Genomic DNA, 19,540 nt, shown 5'->3' with positions numbered 1-19,540 from the left:
GTTCCTCTAAACTGGGATCCCAGTTACCCCCAGTTACCCCAAACTGGGATCCCACTTACCCCCAGTTCCTTTAAACTGGGATCCCAGTTACCCCCAGTTTGGCCAAACCGGGATCCCAGTTACCCCCAGTTACCCCAAACTGGGATCCCCCCCAAACTGGGATCCCCAATTTCCTCCCAGTTACCCCCAAACTGGGATCCCAGTTACCACCAGTTACCCCAAACTGGGATCCCCCCCAAACTGGGATCCCCAATTTCCTCCCAGTTACCCCAAACTGGGATCCCAGTTACCCCCAGTTACCCCAAACTGGGATCCCCCCCCAAACTGGGATCCCCAATTTCCTCCCAGTTACCCCAAACTGGGATCCCAGTTACCACCAGTTACCCCAAACTGGGATCTCCCCCAAACTGGGATCCCCCATTCCCCCCAGTTACCCCAAACTGGGATCCCAGTTACCCCCAGTTCCTTTAAACTGGGATCCCCGTTACCCCCAGTTACCCCAAACTGGGATCCCAGTTACCCCCAGTTCCTTTAAACTCGGATCCCAGTTCCTCCCAGTTACCCCAAACTGGGATCTCCCCCAAACTGGGAGCCCCAATTCCTTCCCAGTTACCCCAAACTGGGATCCCAGTTACCCCCAGTTCCTTTAAACTGGTCTCCCAGTTCCCCCCAGTTACCCCAAACTGGGGCCCCCCTCCCCAAACTGGGACCCCCAGACACCCCCCGGGTGGGGGAGGGGCGCTATAAAAATCCCTTTATTGTATAAAAACCCATTAAAAACCGGGGGGGGGAGGGCGGGGCCAGGAATGACGTCATGCGGGATGGGGGCGTGGCTTATAAAATCAACAGGGGCGTGGCTTAAGGGCAGGGGAATCAATCACGTGGGCGTGGCTAAAGCAGGGTGGTTATAATGTGGGAAAGGGGGCGTGGTTAAACATTGGGGGCGTGGCTAAAGCAGTGATTGACAGGTGGCATGTGGTCAAGCATGAAGTGGGCGGGGTTACAAAGGAGAAATGGGTGGGGCTGACTAGGACAGGAGGGCCAATGGGAAACCGGGGTGAGTGGGTGTGGTTGGGAAGGGGGCGTGGTTTCCAGACGAAGGGGGCGTGGTCAATCCGACTCCCCCGACTCCGCCTTCAGCAGCAGCTTTTCCCACGGGGCACCCGCCCCTCCCCCCGGCGGCGGCGCCCCTTGGACCTGGGGGGGGGAGGGGAGAGTGAGGGACCCCCCCCCCCATCAAAATGTGGGAGTCCCAAATTCTCCCCAAAATGGGACCCCAAAATCCTGGAGTCCCAAATTGCCACAAAAAACCCCAAAAAATGACCCCAAAAGCCACAAAATGACCCCAAACCCTCCCAAAATGCCACCCAAAGTGCCCCCCAACCCCCCCAAATGACACCAGACCCCTCCCAGCCCCCCCAAAATGACCCCAACCTCCCCCAAAATGACCCCAATTTTCCCCCAAACCCCCCCCAAAATGACCCAAAACCCCCGACTTGCCCCAAAATGGACCCCCCCCAACCCTTAAAATTGTCCCCAAATCCTCTGAAACCCCCCCAAAGTGACCCCAACCCCCCCAAAATGACCCCAATTTGCCCCCAAACCCCCCCAAAATGACCCCAGACCCCCCCCACCCCCTAAAATTGTCCCCAGATCCTCTGACCCACCCCCTCAAAATGACCCCAAATCCCCTGAAATTGCACCCAAACTCCCCCAAAATGACCCCAAACCCCCCCAAATCCCCCTGAAATGCCCCAATTCCCCCCAAAATGACCCCAAACCCCCCCAAAATGACCCCAAAAACCCCGACTTGCCCCCAAATCTCCCCAAACCCCCCCAAATCCCCCTGAATTGCCCCCAATTCCCCTCTTCAAATGACCCCAAACCCCCTCAAACTCCATCCCCAAATTGACCCCAGACCCCTCCCAAGCCCCCCCCCCCCCCCGTTTTTGGGGTCTCACTTTTGGGGGGCCCCCCCCCGGTCGTAGGTGCGCTCCAGGGCCTCGTTGACCATGCGGAACATCTCAAAGCGCTTCCGGCCCCGCACCTGCACCCCAAAAACACCTGGGGTGAGCGGGGGGGGGGACCCCAAAAAGGGCTGAGACCCTCCAGGGACCCCCCCCCAAAAAAATCGGGATCCTGAGAGGGCTGAAAACCCCCCCAGAAACCCCCAAAAAATTGGGGTCAGGGGGACCCCAAAAGGGCTGAGATTCCACAGGGAGCCCCCAAAAAGTAATGGGGTCAGGGGGGGCTGGACACCCCCAAAGAGCCCCCAAAATTGGGGTCAAGGGGACCCTAAAAAGGACTGAGATCCCTCAAGGACTCCCCAAAAAATAACGGGGTCAGGGGGACCCCAGAAAGGGCTGAGACCCCTCAGGGACCCCCCTAAAAACTGGGATCCTGAGAGGGCTGAAAACCCCGAAAATTTGGGTCAGGGGGACCCCAAAAAGGGCTGGAGACCCCTCAGGGACCTCCCAAAAAATAACGGGGTCAGGGGGACCCCAAAAGTGCTGGAGACCCCCAGGGACTCCACAAAATTGGGGTCATGAGAGACCCCAAAAAGGGCTGAGATCCCACAGGGACCCCCAAAAATAACGGGGTCAGGGGGATCCCAAAAGGGCTGGAGACCCCTCAGAAAGCCCCCAAAATTGGGGTCACAGAGGGCTGGAGACCCCCCCAAAATTTGGGTAAAGGGGGAGCCGGAAAGGGGTGGAAACCCCCCAAAAATAATGGGGTCAAGGGGAACCCCAAGAAAGGTGGAGACCCCTCAGGGACCCCCCAAAAATAACGGGGTCAGGGGGACCCCAAAAGGGCTGGAGACCCCACAAAATTGGGGTCATAAGAGACCCCAAAAAGGGCTGGAGACCCCACAAAATTGGGGTCACAGAGGGTTGGAGACCCCCCCAAAAATGGGGTCGGGGGAGGATGGAGACCCCCAAGAGAACCCCCCCCAAAAATTTGGGTTATGGGGGAGCCCAAAAGGGCAGGAGCCCCCCAAAATTGGGGTCATAGAGGAGCCCGACACCCCTCAGGGACCCCCCAAAAATAATGGGGTCGGGGGGGGTCTGAAAGAGGTGGAGACCCCACAGGAACCCCCAAAAATTGGGAACCCCAAAAGGGATGAACACCCCTCAAAAAAACATTGGGGTCGGAAGAAAACGGACAAAAACCCCTAAAAAAAATGGGGTCAAGGGGACCCCAAAAGGGCAGAAACACTCAGGGGACCCCAAAAAAATTTAGGGGTGGCAGAGGGAATGGGGAGACTTTTAGGGGACCCCCAGATGTGCCCCCAGCCCCACCTGCAGGGAGAAGATTTCGGTCTCGGGGTCCTGCAGTCGCTTCTTGGAGCTCTCGGGGGCCTCATCCGGGGGCAGCAGGGCTGGGGAGGGGCAGGGGGGGCTCAGGGACCCCCAAAAGGGCCCCCAGAGACCCCCCCCCAAATCGTTGGGGGCGTCCCGGGGAGGCCACGCCCATTATTCATGAGGAGGTGCTCGTTAGCATGTTTGGCCACGCCCTTGTAGGGGGCAGGGTGTCTCGGTGGGTGGAGCTGCGCCTGGTTTGGCTCCACCTCCCGGCAATGCAGTGGACACGCCCCCTTCCTTTAGGCCACACCCCCTCAGGGTTGGACCCTTTGCTACTTTGCATAAGCCACACCCACATGGCTCCACCCACCCCTGGCTGAATTGGCCACACCCACCCAAGCCACGCCCTCCCACAAAGCTCCGCCCCCATTGTCTGGGAGCCACCTCCCCATCATTTCAGACCACACCCACATTTAGGCCACACCCACTCATCAATCAAGCTCCTCCCACTCCTATTCAGGCCCCACCCCTACCCCACATCAGGCTCCACCCATCCATTTAGGCCACGCCCACACACCCTCCCACCTCACATCTCCTGGCCACGCCCCCACAGAGGCCACACCCCCACCCAAGCCTAGGTCACACCCCCAAGCCCCACCAAAGCCATATCCTGCCTCATGTTCTTTAGCCCCGCCCTCTCCCGGATTGGCCCCGCCCTCACCTCGCTTGGCCCCGCCCCTTTTGCGCTGGGTCTCCTCCTCATGGCGCCGATCCCGCCCGGGGCAGGCGCAGACTCGGACCTCGAAACAGCGCCGGCCCAGGATGTGACCCCTGAAACCACCCCAAAATCAGCCTGGGGACCCCAAAATCACCCCGAAAACAGAGAGGGGATCCTCCAGAACCACGGGCACCCCAAAAACCCCACCCTGATCCACCCAGGAACCCCAAAAATCCCAAATTCGGGCACAGAACTGAACCTCGAAACAGCTCCGGGCCAGGATCTGACCCCTAAAATTGGGATTGGGGGACCCCAAAATCAGCCAGAAAGACCCCAAAATCATCCTGGGGACCCCAAAATCTGCTCAGGGACACCCCAAAATCCATCCAGAAACTCCTCAAAATATTTTTAAAGGATTCTGCATTTTTAAGACCAAAACTAAAAGGATTTTGGGGGGAACTTTTGGGGTTTTTTGGGGTGATTTTTTGAGGGATTGTTGGGAGGATTTTTGGGGATATTTTTAGGGTTTTTTTGGGGGGATTTTTGGGGCTCACCCAGGTCCCTCGAGGGTGAGGATGGTGAGGATGGGTCTCCTGTTCATGCCCCCCATGCAGGAGCTGTTGCACATGAAGTTGTACAGGACCGTGGTGCACTCGGAGCCCACCTGGGAATGGGGAAAAATGGTCAAAACCCTAAAAAAAAAACCCCCAAAAAATATCCCAAAACCAACCCAAAAAATACCCCAAGACCAACCCAAAAATACCCCAAAACCATCCCAAAAATAGCCCAAAATCACCTCAAAAAATACCCCAAAATCAACCCAAAAATACCCCAAAACCAACCTAAAAATATCCCAAAGCCAACCTAAAAATATCCCAAAGCCAACGCAAAACATACCCCAAAACCAACCCAAAAATAACCCAAAATCAACTCAAAAAATACCCCAAAATCAACCCAAAAAATACCCCCAAAATTAACCCAAAAATACCCCCAAAATCAACCCAAAAATACCCCAAAACCAACCCAAAAATACCCCAAAATCAACCCAAAAATCAACATAAAAATATCCCAAAACCAACCCCAAAAATAACCCAAAATCATCTCAAAAATACCCCAAAACCAACCCACAAATACCCCAAAATCAACCCAAAACCACCCCAAAACCAACCCAAAACAAACCCCAAAATCAACCCCAAAATACCCCAAAACCAACCCAAAAATACCCCAAAATAAACCCCAAATCAACCCAAAAATACCCCAAAACCAACCCAAAATACCCAAAAAAACCCCCCCAAAAACCCACCTGGGATGGGGGGGACATTTTATGGGGATTTTGGGGTTTTTATTTGGGATTTTTTGGGGTTTTTATTTGGAATTTTGGGGATTTTTATTTGGGATTTTGGGGCCGTTCTTGGGGATTTCTGCAGGGATTTCAATGGGGATTTTGGGATTTGGGATTTTTGGGGTTTTTGGGATTTTTGGGGTCACCTCAGGGGGTTCATAGGGCACGGCCACGCTCGGTCCCTGAGGGGATTTTGGGGTTTTTCTTTGGGATTTTGGGGCCATTCTTGGGGATTTCTGCAGGGATTTCAATGGGGATTTTGGGATTTGGGATTTTTTGGGATTTTAGGATTTTTTAGGATTTTTGGGGTCACCTCAGGGGGTTCATAGGGCACGGCCACGCTGGGGCTCTAAGGGGATTTTGGGGCTTTTATTTGGGATTTTGGGGCCGTTCTTTGGGATTTCCGCAGGGATTTCAATGGGGATTTTGGGATTTGGGATTTTTGGGGTTTTTGGGATTTTTGGGGTCACCTCAGGGGGTTCATAGGGCACGGCCACGCTGGGGCTCTGAGGGGATTTTGGGGCTTTTATTTGGGATTTTGGGGCCGTTCTTGGGGATTTCTGCAGGGATTTCAATGGGGATTTTGGGATTTGGGATTTTTTGGGATTTTTGGGGTTTTTGGGATTTTTGGGGTCACCTCAGGGGGTTCATAGGGCACGGCCACGCTCGGTCCCTGATGGGATTTTGGGGCTTTTATTTGGGATTTTGGGGCCGTTCTTTGGGATTTCTGCAGGGATTTCAATGGGGATTTTGGGATTTGGGATTGTTTGGGGTTTTGGGATTTTTTTGGGGTTTTGGGGTCACCTCAGGGGGTTCATAGGGCACGGCCACGCTGGGGCTCTGATGGGATTTTGGGGTTTTTCTTTGGGATTTTGGGGCCGTTCTTGGGGATTTCTGCAGGGATTTCAATGGGGATTTTAGGATTTGGGATTTTTTGGGATTTTTTGGGATTTTTTGGGTTTTTGGGGTCACCTCAGGGGGTTCATAGGGCACGGCCACGCTGTGTCTCTTGGTGGTTTCGTCGTCCTGGTACCGAGCCTGGGGGTTCCCCTCCACCCGGATCAGGTGCTGGGCGGGGGCGTTGCCTGGGGAGACCCCAAAAATCCAAAATTAACCCCAAAATCTGCTCCAAAAGCAACCCCAAAAATCCCAAATGAATCCCAGAACCAACTCCAAAATCAGCTTCAAAATGAACCCCAAAATCAACCCCAATTTTTCCAGAATTTAACCCAATTTTCCCCCAATTTTTCAGAATTTAATCCAATTTTTTCCCCATTTCCCCCCTATTTTTTCCAATTTCCCCCCAATTTTTCCCCAATTTCTCCCCCAATTCCCCCCCATTTTTTAGGGTGTCCCCCCCCCCATTTCCCCCCCATTTTTTGGGCTGTCCCCCCCCAATTCCCCCCCATTTTTTGGGGTGTCCCCCCCCCCATTTTTTGGGGTGTCTCCCCCCATTTCCCCTCCATTTTTTGGGCTGTCTCCCTCCATTTCCCCCCCATTTTTTGGGGTGTCTCCCCCTCCAATTCCCCCCCATTTTTTGGGGTGTCTCCCCCTCCAATTCCCCCCCAATTTTCCTCCAATTTCCCCCCCCATTTTTTTGGGGTGTCCCCCCCCCCATTCCCCCCCATTTTTTTGGGGTATTCCCCCCCCATTCCCCCCCATTTTTTGGGGTGCCCCCCCCGTTGCTCACCCTCGGGGTCCCCCCTATTTCCCCCCATTTTTTGGGCTGTCCCCCCCCCCCATTTCCCCCCCCTTTTTTGGGGTATTTCCCCCCCATTTTTTAGGGTGTCCCCCCCATTTCTTGGGGTATTTCCCCCCCATTTTTTGGGGCATTTCCCCCCATTTTTTAGGGTGTCCCCCCCCCCCCCCATTTTTTGGGGTGCCCCCCCCCGTTGCTCACCCTCGGGGTCCCCCCCATTTCTTGGGGTATTTCCCCCCTCATTCCCCCCCATTTTTTGGGGGTATTTCCCCCCCCTATTTCCCCCCCATTTTTTGGGGTGCCCCCCCCGTTGCTCACCCTCGGGGTCCCCCCTATTTCCCCCCCATTTTTTGGGGTGCCCCCCCCGTTGCTCACCCTCGGGGTCCCCCCCATTTCCCCCCCCGTTTTTTGGGGTGCCCCCCCCGTTTCTCACCCTCGGGGTCCCCCCCGGCCCTCTCGTGGTGGGGGCACCTCCGCACCACCTCGGCCACGTGCTCGGGTTTCTTGTACACGGCCAGGGCCCGGAGCAGGGCCCCGGGGGGCGGCGGGACCCCCACCCGCACCTGCACCGGGCACGGCTTGGCCAGGCGGCAAAAGAGCTTGTTCAGCACTGGGGAGTACTGGGAGACACTGGGAGTTACTGGGAGGGCACTGGGAGCCAAAAAACCCCCCAAAAATCCACCCAGAAATCAAAAAAAACCCCATAGAAACCCCCCCAAGTACAGCTTGTTCAGCACTGGGGAGTACTGGGAGACACTGGGAGTTACTGGGAGCCAAAAAACCCCCCCAAAAATCCACCCAGAAATCAAAAAAACCCCATAGAAACGCCCCCAGTACAGCTTGTTCAGCACTGGGGAGTACTGGGAGACACTGGGAGTTACTGGGAGCCAAAAAACCCCCCAAAAAATCCACCCAGAAACAAAGAAAACCCATAGAAACCCCATAGAAACCCCATAGAAACCCTATAGAAACCCCATAGAAACCCCCCAGTACAGCTTGTTCAGCACTGGGGAGTACTGGGAGACACTGGGAGTTACTGGGAGGGCACTGGGAACGGCCCCAGGACCAAAAACCCCCACAGAAATAAACCCAGAAACAAAGAAACCCCATAGAAACCCCATAGAAAGCCTATAGAAACCCCATAGAAACCCCCCCAGTACAGCTTGTTCAGCACTGGGGAGTACTGGGAGACACTGGGAGTTACTGGGAGGGCACTGGGAACAGCCCCAGACACAAAAAACCCCACAGAAATAAACCCAAAACCAAAAAAACCCCATAGAAATAAACCCAAAACCAAAAAAACCCCATAGAAACCCCATAGAAACCCTATAGAAACCTCATAGAAACCCCCCCAGAACAGCTTGTTCAGCACTGGGGAGTACTGGGAGACACTGGGAGTTACTGGGAGGGCACTGGGAACAGCCCCAGGACCAAAAAACCCCAAAGAAACCCCATAGAAACCCCATAGAAACCCCCCCAAGTACAGCTCGTTCAGCACTGGGGAGTACTGGGAGACACTGGGAGTTACTGGGAGGGCACTGGGAACGACCCCAGGACCAAAAAACCCCATAGAAATAAACCCAAAACCAAAAAAACCCCATAGAAATAAACCTAGAACCAAAGAAACCCCATAGAAATAAACCCAGAAACAAAGAAACCCCATAGAAACCCCATAGAACCCCCCCAGAACAGCTTGTTCAGCACTGGGGAGTACTGGGAGACACTGGGAGTTACTGGGAGGGCACTAGGAACGACCCCAGGACCAAAAAACCCCCATAGAAATAAACCCAGAAACAAAAAAACCCCATAGAAATAAACCCAGGACACAAAAACCCCCATAGAAACCCCATACAAATACCCCCAGTACAGCTCGTTCAGCACTGAGGAGTACTGGGAGACACTGGGAGTTACTGGGAGGGCACTGGGAACGACCCCAGGACCAAAAAAACCCCATAGAAATAAACCCAAAACCAAAAAAAACCCATAGAAATAAACCTAGAACCAAAAAAACCCCATAGAAATAAACCCAGAACACAAAAGCCCCCATAGAAACCCCCCCAGTACAGCTTGTTCAGCACTGGGGAGTACTGGGAGACACTGGGAGTTACTGGGAGGGCACTGGGAGCCAAAAAACCCCCCAAAAATCCACCCAGAAATCAAAAAACCCCCATAGAAACCCCATAGAAACCCCCCCAGAACAGCTCGTTCAGCACTGGGGAGTACTGGGAGACACTGGGAGTTACTGGGAGGGCACTGGGAACAGCCCCAGACACAAAAAACCCCATAGAAATAAACCCAAAAACAAAAAAACCCCATAGAAATAAACCCAAAACCAAAAAAACTCCATAGAAATAAACCTAGACCCAAAGAAACCCCATAGAAATAAACCCAGGGAGCAGAAAACCCCATAGAAACCCCATAGAACCCCCCCAGTACAGCTCGTTCAGCACTGGGGAGTACTGGGAGACACTGGGAGTTACTGGGAGGGCACTGGGAACAGCCCCAGACACAAAAAAAAACCCATAGAAATAAACCCAAAACCAAAAAAACCCCATAGAAATAAACCCAAAACCAAAAAAACCCCATAGAAATAAACCTAGACCCAAAGAAACCCCATAGAAATAAACCCAAGACACAAAAACCCCCATAGAGACCCCATAGAACCCCATAGAAACCCCCCCAGTACAGCTCGTTCAGCACTGGGAGTTACTGGGAGGGCACTGAGAGTTACTGGGATATTTTCCCCGTTTTTCCCAATTTTCCCTGTTGCTTCTCCCATTTTTATTCCCATTTTTCCCCCATTTTTTGACCATTTTTTCCCCATTTTTTTCCCCAAATCCCCGTTTTTCGCCCCAAACCCCACTCACGGTGCAGGTGCCGCTCTTGGCCATTCCCAGTTTCTCTGAACTCCACCCTGAAGCTGCACTCCCCCCATTCTATTCCCATTTTTCCCCCATTTTTTCCCCATTCTTTGCCCACCGTTTTTCGCCATTTTTTGGCCGTTTTTTGCCATTTTTTCACAGTTTTTCTCCATTTTTTCACCGTTTTTTTCTCCATTTTTTTTCCCAAAATCCCCGTTTTTTACCCCAAACCCCACTCACGGTGCAGGTGACGCTCTTGGCCGTGCCCATCTCTCTGAACTCCACCCTGAAGCTGCACTCCCCCCGTTTTTGGCCATTCTTTGCCCGTTTTTGGCCATTTCTCGGCCATTTTTCGCCATTTTTTTCACCATTTTTTCTCCATTTTTTTCCCCAAATCCCCGTTTTTTGCCCCAAACCCCACTCACAGTGCAGGTGACGCTCTTGGCCGTGCCCATCTCTCTGAACTCCACCCTGAAGTCGTGCTCCCCCCCGTAATCCTCGGTGGACGGGACCACGGCCGAGGGCGGGGGGGGGCGGGGCGGGGGGGGCTCTGCGGGGGGCGGGGGCAGCGCCCGCCCCTCCCCCACCCCCGGCCCCTCCCCCACCCCGGGGGGGCTCAGCTGCTGCTGGGGGGGGGGAGGGGGAGAGACACAAATTGAGGGGGGGTTGGGGGCATTTTGGGGCAAAAAATCCAAATTTTAGGGGTGAAAATTCAAATTTTTGGGGTCATTTTTAGGGGGGGAAATGCAATTTCTGGGGGGAAAATTCAAATTTTTTGGGGGGAATTCAACTTTAGGACGAGAAAATTCAATTTTTGGGGAGAAATTCAATTTTTGGGGTGGAAATTCAATTTTTGGGGGAAATTCAATTTTTGGGGAGAAAGTCTATTTTTCTGGGGGAAATTCAATTTTTGGGGTGGAAATTCAATTTTTGGGGGGGAAATTCAATTTTTGGGGAGAAATTCAATTTTTGGGGGGAAATTCAATTTTTGAGGTGGAAATTCAGTTTTTGGGGGCGAAATTCAATTTTTGGGGGGAAAAATTAAATTTTTTGGGGTATTTAGGGGAAAATTCAAATTTGGGGGGTTTTAGGGAGTTTAGGATCAATTTGGGGTGAAAATCCAACTATGGGGAGAATTTTGGGATCGTTTTTGGGGGTGAATTCAAATTTTTGGGGGTTTTGGGATTTTTTTTGGGGGGGGATCCAAGTTTTGGGGGCTCTGGGATGTTTGGGGGTGAAAATTCAAATTTTTGGGGGTTTTGGGATGTTTTGAGGAGAATAATTAAAAATTTTGGGGATTTTTTTTAGGGGAGAAATCCAAATTTTGGGAAGATTTTAAGAACATATTTTAGGGGGAAAATCCAATTTTTGGGGGTCTTGGGGTATTTGGGGAATTTTGGGACCATTTTTTGGGGGGGAGGAACCCAATTTTGGGGATTTTGAACCCCCCCATCCCTTTTGGGGTTCCCCACCGCCTTGGCCAAAATTTTTGGGGAATTTTTCCCATTTTTTGGAGATTTGACCCCAATTTTTGGTGCTCACCCATTCCAGCAGATCCTCGGGCATGGAACTGATGTTATTGGGGAGCCTGGAAAGGTCAAAGGTCACCCAAAAATCCCCCAAAAAACCCAACCCCCCCCCCCCCAGCAAAATCCCAACCTCCCAAATAAACCCAAATGAACCCAAAATTCCCAAAAAAAGCCCTAAAAAAAATCCCAAAAAATCTGAAATAACCCCAAAAATCCCCCCAAAATCCCAAATAAACCAAAAAATCCTCCCAAAAATCCCAAATAGACCCAGAAACCTCCCACATGTCCTCCCCAAAATGCCAAACAACCCCAAATTCCCCCCCAAAAATCATCCCAAAAAAATCCCCAAAAACCTCCCCCAAAATTCCCAATAAATCCCAAATGAACCCAAAAAATCCCCCAAAATCCCAAATAATCCCAAAAAATCTCCCCCAAAAAATCCCCAAAAATCTCCCCCAAAATTCCCAATAAATCCCAAATGAACCCAAAAAATCCCCCAAAATCCCAAATAATACCAAAAAATCTCCCTCAAAATCCCAAATAAATCCCAAACAACCCCAAAAAAGCTCCCCTAAAAAACTCCCCCAAAATTCCAAATAAATCCCAAATAAACCCAAAAATCCCCCCAAAAAACCCAATAAATCCCAAATAAACCCAAAAATCCTCCCCAAGCCCCCCCAAAAATCCCAAATAAACCCAAAAATCCCACCCAAAACCCCAAATAAACCCCAAAATCCCCCCCAAAAACCCCAAATAAACCCCAAAATCCCCCCCAAAAACCCAAATAAACCCAAAAATCCCCCCCAAAATCCCAAATAAACCCCAAAATCCCCCCCCAAAACCCAAATAAACCCCAAAATCCCCCCCAAAACCCCAAATAAACCAAATAAACCCCCCCAAACCCAGCTCCAAAAATCCCCAAAAATGCCCAATAAACCCCAAACTCCCCCAAAAACCCCAAAATCGCCCGAAATCGCCCCAAACGCTCACATGTTCCACAGGTCCAGGAACGCTTCCCCCTCCAGGAGCGGCTCCAGGTCCTCGGCCATGGTGGGGGAGGGGCGGCCCCGGGGGACCCCTGGGGGGGGAGGGGAGCCCCGGGTGGGGGTGGGGGGGAGGGGAAAATTCCGAATTTTGGGGGGAAATCTCCGCGTTTTGGGGCTGACCCCAAAAATTTCCCTTTTTTTTTAACTTGCGGGCCCCGCCAAACCAGCCCAAGCCACGCCCCTTTCCATTAAACCACGCCCCTTTCATTAAACCACGCCCCCTTCCCCATTCCGGATATAAAATTATCCCAATTTGGGTAAAAAATTGGGTCAACTTTGGGTAAAATTCCGACAGAATTTGGGCTAAAATTTGGGTAAAATTTGAGCTGGAATTGGGTAAAAATTGGGTTAAACTTGGATAAGGTTTGAGTAAATCTTGGCCAAGTTTGAGAAAAGTTCAGAAAAAAATTGGGTAAAATTTGGGCAAAAAATTGGTAAAATTAAATAAAAATTGGGTAAAATTTAGGTAGTTTTAGGAAAAATTTGGGTAAAACAAGGATAAAATTTGGGCAAAACTGGGGGAAAAATTGGGTAAAAAATTGATAAAAATCGGGTAAAATCTGGCCAAATTTTGGGTCAAGTTTGGATAAAAAATGGGAAAAGTTCAGGTAAAAATTCGGCAACGTTTTGGCAAAACGTAGATAAAATTTGAGTTAATTTTGAGTAAAGTTTGGCTAAAGTTTGGCCAAAATTTGGTTAAAAATTGGGTAAAAATTGGGTAAAATGTGGGGGAGCTCCCTCAGGTCAGCCCTTCCCCATTTTGTGGCCCCCCCGGGACGCCCCAAAATCCGCCCCTGAGGGAGGAGGGGAGCCCTGATTTTGGGGGGAAATCTCCATTATTTGGGGGTGACCCCAAAAATTCTTTTTTTTTTTAAGGGGGGGGGGGGGGTGTCCCGCCAAACCAGCGCAAGCCACGCCTCCTCCCCCCTTCCGGCAGCAAATTTCACCCGATTCGAGTTAATTGGGGTAAAATTTGGGTAAAATTTGGGTAAAAGTTGGGAAAAATTTGGGTAAAAATTTGGCAAAATTTGGGGGATCCCCCCCGCCATTTTGGTCCCCTCCCGCCTCGCCGTTTTTGGGGGGCCCTTCCCCCCTCTCCCCCATTGACCCCGCAGGGCTGGAGGGGGTCCCCCCGAACCCCCCAAAATCCCCCGGGACCTCCCAAAACCCCGCTGGGACCCCCGAAATCCCCTCACGGAGCCCCGGAACCCACTGGAACCCCCCGGGACTCCCCAAAATCCGCCCGGAACCCCCCAAATCCCCCCCGGGGCCTCCCCGATACCTCCGGTGCTTCCCGCGCCTCACGCGCTGGGGAATCCCCACTCCCGGCGTTCCCCGCGCCGGGGCGGGGCCCGGAGGGCGGGGCCTGGAAGCCGCGGCGCCATCTTTGGTGATGGCGGGCGCCATTTTGTGTGAGGGCGGACGCCATTTTGTGTGTGGGCAAAAAGGGCGGGGTTTAACTGCGGGCGCCATTTTGCGTGAGGGAAGGCGCCATTTTGTGTGAGGGCGGGCGCCATTTTGTGTGGCCAAAAAGGGCGGGGTTTAACTGAGGGCGCCATTTTGTGTGAGGGCAGGCGCCATTTTGTGTGAGGGCAAAACGGGCGGGGTTTAACTGCGGGCGCTACTTCGCGTGATGGCAAAAAGGGGCGGGGCTTAATTTAGGCGCCATTTTGAGTGAGGGCAAGTGGGCGGCGCCATCTTGGCTAAGGGCCAAAAAGGGGGCGGGGCTAATAGCAGGAGGCCCCGCCCCGCTCCCTGTCGCCCTTTGCACGGTTTTGGAGGGGGAGGGGGGGGAATGGATCGATGATTAATTAACAGCGACCCCTCCCCCCCCCTCACAGGACACGGGTGACCCCCCCCGCCCCCTCAAGGGGACTTCGCCCCCCCCCCCATCCCTCCCCCCCCACCTAAAGCTGTCCCTGCACTGCGCCAGGTACGGAGCGGGACCGGACACTGGGACCCCCCTGGGACCCCCCAATCACCCGGGACGCCCCCCAATCACCTGAGACCCCCCAAACTCTCCATTCCCCTCCCAAACCGAGACCCCCCCACCCAAACCCCACCAGGGTCCCCCCCCTCCCCCCTGGTGACCCCTGACCTCGGTGTCCCCCCCAGAATTTTGGGTTCCTGACCCCTTGGGACCCCCCCCAATTCCCTGTGACCCCCCCATGACCCCGGGTCCCTTTTCTTTCCAGGCTGCTGCACTTTGGGGACCCCTCTGGGATCCCCCTAAAGCTTCTGGGTCACTCCTGACTCCCCCTGACCCCTTGTGACCCCCTGAATCCCCTGTCACCCCCCAGGTGACCCCCTGACCTTTTGTGACCCCTTAAATCTGTGACCCCCCCGTGTCCCCCTGGTGTCCCCCTGTCCCCTCACTGTCCCCGTGTCCCCACAGCGTTCCTCGGTCCCCCCCGGGTGCTGCGCCTGTCCCCATTCCCTCCGTGCGCGTTCCTGTAATCCCCTGACCGCTGTCCCCGTGTCCCCCCGGTGTCCCTGTGTCCCCCCGGTGTCCCCGTGTCCCGGCGTCCCCCCCACGGTAGCGCTCCCGTGCTCATTCCCGCCGGGCTCTCTCCTGTGACCCCCACTGCCCAGTGTCCCCCCCGTGTTCCGTCACTGTCCCCTGTGTCCCGGTGTCCCCAGTGACCCCCTCCTTGTCCCCTGTGTCCCCTCTTTGTCCCGCTGTCCCCTCACTGTCCGTCTGTCCCCCCCCACCCTGGCTCTCTCGTGGCTGTTCCCTCTGGTGTCTCTCCTGTGACCCCCATTGCCCAGTGTCCCCTCACTGTCCCCATATCCTGGTGTCCACTCCTTGTCCCCGTGTCTCCCCCCGGTGTCCCCGTGTCCCCTCGCTGTCCGTCTGTCCCGGTGTCCCCTCAGTGTCTGTCCGTCTGTCCGTCCCCCCGCCCTGGCTCTCTCGTGGCCGTTCCCGCCGGGCGCGCTCCCGGCGCTCTCGGCCGCCTTCCTGCAGGTGGCGCTGGTGAGCGGCTCCGTGCGCGCGCTCGGGCTGTGCCTCCCGCCCCTGGGCGGCGCCTTCGGGGCCGCGGCCCGCGCGCAGGCCTGGGTGGGCTCCTGCCCCCTGGCGGCGCTGCAGCTCGGGGGTAAGACTGACTGACAGACAGACAGACAGAGACGAACAGACAGATGGACAGACAGATACTGGGGGTGATGGGGGGACTGGGTGGGCTCCTGCCCCCTTGGCGGCGCTGCAGCTCGGGGGTAAGACGGACAGACCGACAGACGGACAGACAGACACACTGGGAATGGACACACGGACGGACAGACCGACAGACGGACAGACAGACACATTGGGAATGGACACACGGACGGACAGACCGACAGACAGACGCTGGGAGTGATGGGGGTGATGGGGGAACTGGGTGGGCTCCTGCCCCCTGGCGGCGCTGCAGCTCGGGGGTAAGACGGACGCACGGACAGACAGACAGACACACTGGGAATGGACTGGGAGGGACCGGGACCCACTGGGGGCAATGGGAGAACTGGGGCGGTGAGACTGGGAGCACTGGGAGGGACTGGGAGGGGACACTGGGAACACTGGGACCCACTGGGAGTGATGGGGGAACTGGGAGCACTGGGAGGGGCTGGTGGGGCTCTCCCAGTGCTCCCAGTAACACCATTCCCCCCCCCCCAGGCCCATTGGCGGCAGCGCTCAGTGCCCGGTTCGGCCCCAGGGGCGTGGCCATGGCCGGGGGGGCCCTGGCGGGGGCGGGGCTGGTCCTGGGAGCCTTCGCCACCCGCCTGGAACACCTGTACCTGAGCCTGGGGGGGCTGACAGGTACTGGGATAAACTGGGATAAACTGGGATGAACTGGGGAATACCTGTACCTGAGCCTGGGGGGGCTGACAGGTACTGGGAGGGAACTGGGAGGGACTGGGGGACCTAAAACCCAAACCCTCACGTCCCTCACCCCATAGAAGGACCTAGAACCCTTCCAAACCTCACATAACCCCACAGAATAACCCAGAACTGGAGTGAATTAATCACCCACCACATAGAACAATCCCGAATCCTCCCAAACCTTGTCTAACCCCGTAGAACGATCTAGAACCCGCCCAAACCCCTGTGTAACCCCGTTTCCTGCCCCATCCCGCAGGCCTGGGCTGGTCCCTGTCCTTCACGCCGGCCCTCGGTGCCGTGTCCCACTGGTTCCCAAACCTTGTCTAACCCCACAGAACAATCTAGAACCCTCCCAAACCCCTGTCTAACCCCACAGAACAATCTAGAACCCCCCCAAACACCTGTCTAACCCCACAGAACGATCTAGAACCCCCCCAAACCCCGGTGTCCCCACAGGCCTGGGCTGGTCCCTGTCCTTCACGCCGGCCCTCGGTGCCGTGTCCCGCTGGTTCCCGCGCCGCCGCGCCCTCGCCACCTCCGTCGCCGTCTCGGGCGCCGCCGTCTCGGGCCTGGCGCTGGCCCCGCTCCTCCCTCCCGCCCTGGACTCCTACGGCTGGCGCGGCGCCCTCCTCCTCCTCGCCGCCGTCTCCCTGCACCTCGTGGCCGCCGCCGCCCTCCTCCGCCCTCCTCCACGCACCCCTCGGGAGCCGCCGGAACCTTCCGGGACCCTCCTGCGGCTGCTGCGCCACGGGCCCTTCCTGCGCTACGCCGCCGCCTTCGCCCTGCTGGATTTGGGCTACTACGTCCCCTTCGTGCACGGCGCCGGCCGCGCGCTGGAGCTGGGCCTCGACGGCCGCGCCGCCGCCGCCGTGGTGGCCGCCATGGCGGCGCTGGACGGCGCCGGGCGCTTGGCGGCCGGTTGGTTGGCGGAGCGGCCGGCGGCGGCGCTGCTGAGGCAGCTGGCGGCATGGGCGGCGCTGGCGGGGTTGGTGGCGCTGGCGACGCCGTTGGGGACGAGTTTCGGGGCGCTGGCGGCGCTGGCGGCGGCGTACGGGGGCTGCGCCGGGGCCGTGGCGCCGCTGCAGTTCGCCGGCGTGGCGCAGGTGGTGGGGGCCGGACGGGCGGCCATGGCCATCGGGGTCATGCAGATGGTGGAGAGCGTGGGGTCCCTGCTGGGGGCGCCGCTGGCCGGTACGGGGCGCAACGGGGGGCAATAATGGGGGGCACTGGGGGGCACTGGGAGGGTTGGGGGGGACTGGAATGGGGTGGGGGGGGAGAAAGGGGGGGTGGGTTGGGGGTTGGGGGGTCTGGAACTTGAGTTTTGTGGGGTTGGGGGGTCTGGAAATCAACGGGGGGGAGAAGCCAAGGGTGGGTTGGGGGTTGTGGATGAGTTGGGTGACCCAGAACCCACCATGACCTCATTTTGGGGGGGTCCCGTGTAGGGGACAATGGAGTGGGATGGGGTTGGGTGCCCTAAAACTCATTGGGGAGCACCCAAGGGTGGGTTTGGGGCTCATGGATGGGTTGGGTGACCCAGAATCCACCATTTTGGGTGGCTCCTGACCCCCCCCAACGCCGCCATTTTGGGTGGTTCCACACCCCCCCGCAACGCCGCCATTTTGGGTGGTTCCTGACCCCCCCCCCCGCAACGCCGCCATTTTGGGTGGTTCCAGACCCCCCCCAACGCCGCCATTTTGGCTGGTTCCAGACCCCCCCCCAACGCCGCCATTTTGGGTGGTTCCACACCCCCCCCAACGCCGCCATTTTGGGTGGTTCCAGATCCCTCCCAACGCCGCCATTTTGGGTGGTTCCACACCCCCCCGCAACGCCGCCATTTTGGGTGGTTCCTGACCCCCCCCCCCCGCAACGCCGCCATTTTGGCTGGTTCCAGACCCCCCAACGCCGCCATTTTGGGTGGTCCCACACCCCCCCCCAACGCCGCCATTTTGGGTGGTTCCAGACCCTCCCGACGCCGCCATTTTGGGTGGCTCCAGACCCTCCAACGCCGCCATTTTGGGTGGTTCCAGACCCCCCCCAACGCCGCCATTTTGGCTGGTTCCAGACCCCCCCCCAACGCCGCCATTTTGGCTGGTTCCAGACCCCCCCCAACGCCGCCATTTTGGGTGGTTCCAGATCCCTCCCAACGCCGCCATTTTGGGTGGTTCCACACCCCCTCCAACGCCGCCATTTTGGGTGGTTCCAGACCCTCCAACGCCGCCATTTTGGGTGGTTCCAGACCCCCCCCAACGCCGCCATTTTGGCTGGTTCCAGACCCCCCCCCAACGCCGCCATTTTGGGTGGTTCCACACCCCCCCCAACGCCGCCATTTTGGGTGGTTCCAGATCCCTCCCAACGCCGCCATTTTGGGTGGTTCCACACCCCCCAACCCCAACGCCGCCATTTTGGGTGGTTCCAGACCCCCCAACCCCAACGCCGCCATTTTGGGTGGATCCAGACCCCTCCAACGCCGCCATTTCCCCCCAGGTTGGCTGCGTGACGTCACCGGCGACTTCACCGTCTCTTTCCTGGCGGCCGGCGCCTTCCTCCTGGCCTCGAGCCTACTCATCCTCACCCTGCCCCCGGCGCCCCCCGAGCCCCCCCCGAGCCCCCCCGAGCCGCTCTAGAACCGCCCAAATGACCCCAAAATGTGACCCCGGCTCTCGTCCTTTGGGGCAGGGCTGGGGGAGGGGCGGGTCTGGGGGCACCAATCGGGGGGGGGGTGTAGGGAGGGGGGGTCAGAGGGACCCCTAAAAATGGCCTTGTGGGGTGGGGGTGGGGCTGAGTTTTTCGGGGGTTTTTTTGGGGTTTTTTTTTGGGGTTTTTTTTGAGGTCTTTTCCCCTTGGTTTTAGGGGTTTTTGGGTCTTTTAGTCCCTTGATTTTGGGGTATTTCGGTTTTTTTGCAGTTATTTGGGGATTTTGGAGGGGGGTTGGGGTTTTTTGATTTTTTTTTTTTATTTTTATAGGTTTTAAATTTTTTCTTTGGTTTTTTTTTTGTTTTTTGTGGTTTGGGGGGGCTGTTCTAGATCACCCAACCATTGGGGGTGGGGTCAGTTCTAGGTCACTTTGGGGTCCACATTTTAGGGGGGATTCAGTTCTAGCTCACCCAAGATGGGGTCCCCAATTTTGGGATCCCCAATTCTGGGATTGCCAATTTTAGGATCCCCAATTTTTGGGGACGATTTGGGGCGG

General features: G+C 56.0%; 2 protein-coding genes across 3 annotated transcripts; one reads left to right on the top strand and one right to left on the bottom strand.

The window, feature by feature from the left end:
- Window positions 1-739: 739 nt before the first annotated feature.
- On the bottom strand, window positions 740-13,925 carry TP53 (tumor protein p53). 2 transcript variants are annotated; one of them, XM_077193055.1, is made up of 11 exons: window positions 13,780-13,925; window positions 12,442-12,529; window positions 11,465-11,510; window positions 10,348-10,548; window positions 7,495-7,681; window positions 6,335-6,447; window positions 4,575-4,684; window positions 4,024-4,133; window positions 3,300-3,379; window positions 1,962-2,047; window positions 740-1,197 (listed from the first exon to the last, which is right to left on the bottom strand). In XM_077193055.1, exons 2-11 carry the CDS (start codon window positions 12,498-12,500, stop codon window positions 1,137-1,139), a joined length of 1,053 nt encoding a protein of 350 aa, XP_077049170.1. In that variant the 5' UTR covers window positions 12,501-12,529; window positions 13,780-13,925; the 3' UTR covers window positions 740-1,136. The 2 variants fall into 2 exon arrangements, with proteins under 2 accessions (XP_077049170.1, XP_077049171.1); XM_077193056.1 differs by having other exon boundaries at window positions 10,348-10,545.
- Window positions 13,926-15,252: 1,327 nt separating this feature from the next.
- Window positions 15,253-18,997, top strand: LOC129134051 (monocarboxylate transporter 13-like; the record flags this gene model as incomplete). The annotated part of the gene is made up of 4 exons (XM_077192914.1): window positions 15,253-15,592; window positions 16,144-16,287; window positions 16,807-17,541; window positions 18,835-18,997. Coding segments are annotated over 4 exons (1,359 nt in total), but the record flags the coding sequence as incomplete, so codon positions are not given.
- Window positions 18,998-19,540: the final 543 nt, after the last annotated feature.

Source organism: Agelaius phoeniceus, chromosome 36 (assembly GCF_051311805.1).
Source record: "Agelaius phoeniceus isolate bAgePho1 chromosome 36, bAgePho1.hap1, whole genome shotgun sequence".
Classification (NCBI taxonomy): Eukaryota; Metazoa; Chordata; class Aves; order Passeriformes; family Icteridae; genus Agelaius; species Agelaius phoeniceus.
This window is presented reverse-complemented; position numbering and strand designations above follow the sequence as displayed.

Coding starts and splice junctions, on each gene's coding strand:
- TP53 (XM_077193055.1), bottom strand. CDS start 12,500: ATGGCCGAGGACCTGGAGCCGCTCCTGGAGGGGGAAGCGTTCCTGGAC. Junction 4,685..6,334: donor TGCCCTATGAACCCCCTGAG/GTGACCCCAAAA, acceptor CCCCATTCCCAG/GTGGGCTCCGAGTGCACCAC. Junction 3,380..4,023: donor AAGGGGCGGGGCCAAGCGAG/GTGAGGGCGGGG, acceptor GCCCCTCCCCAG/CCCTGCTGCCCCCGGATGAG.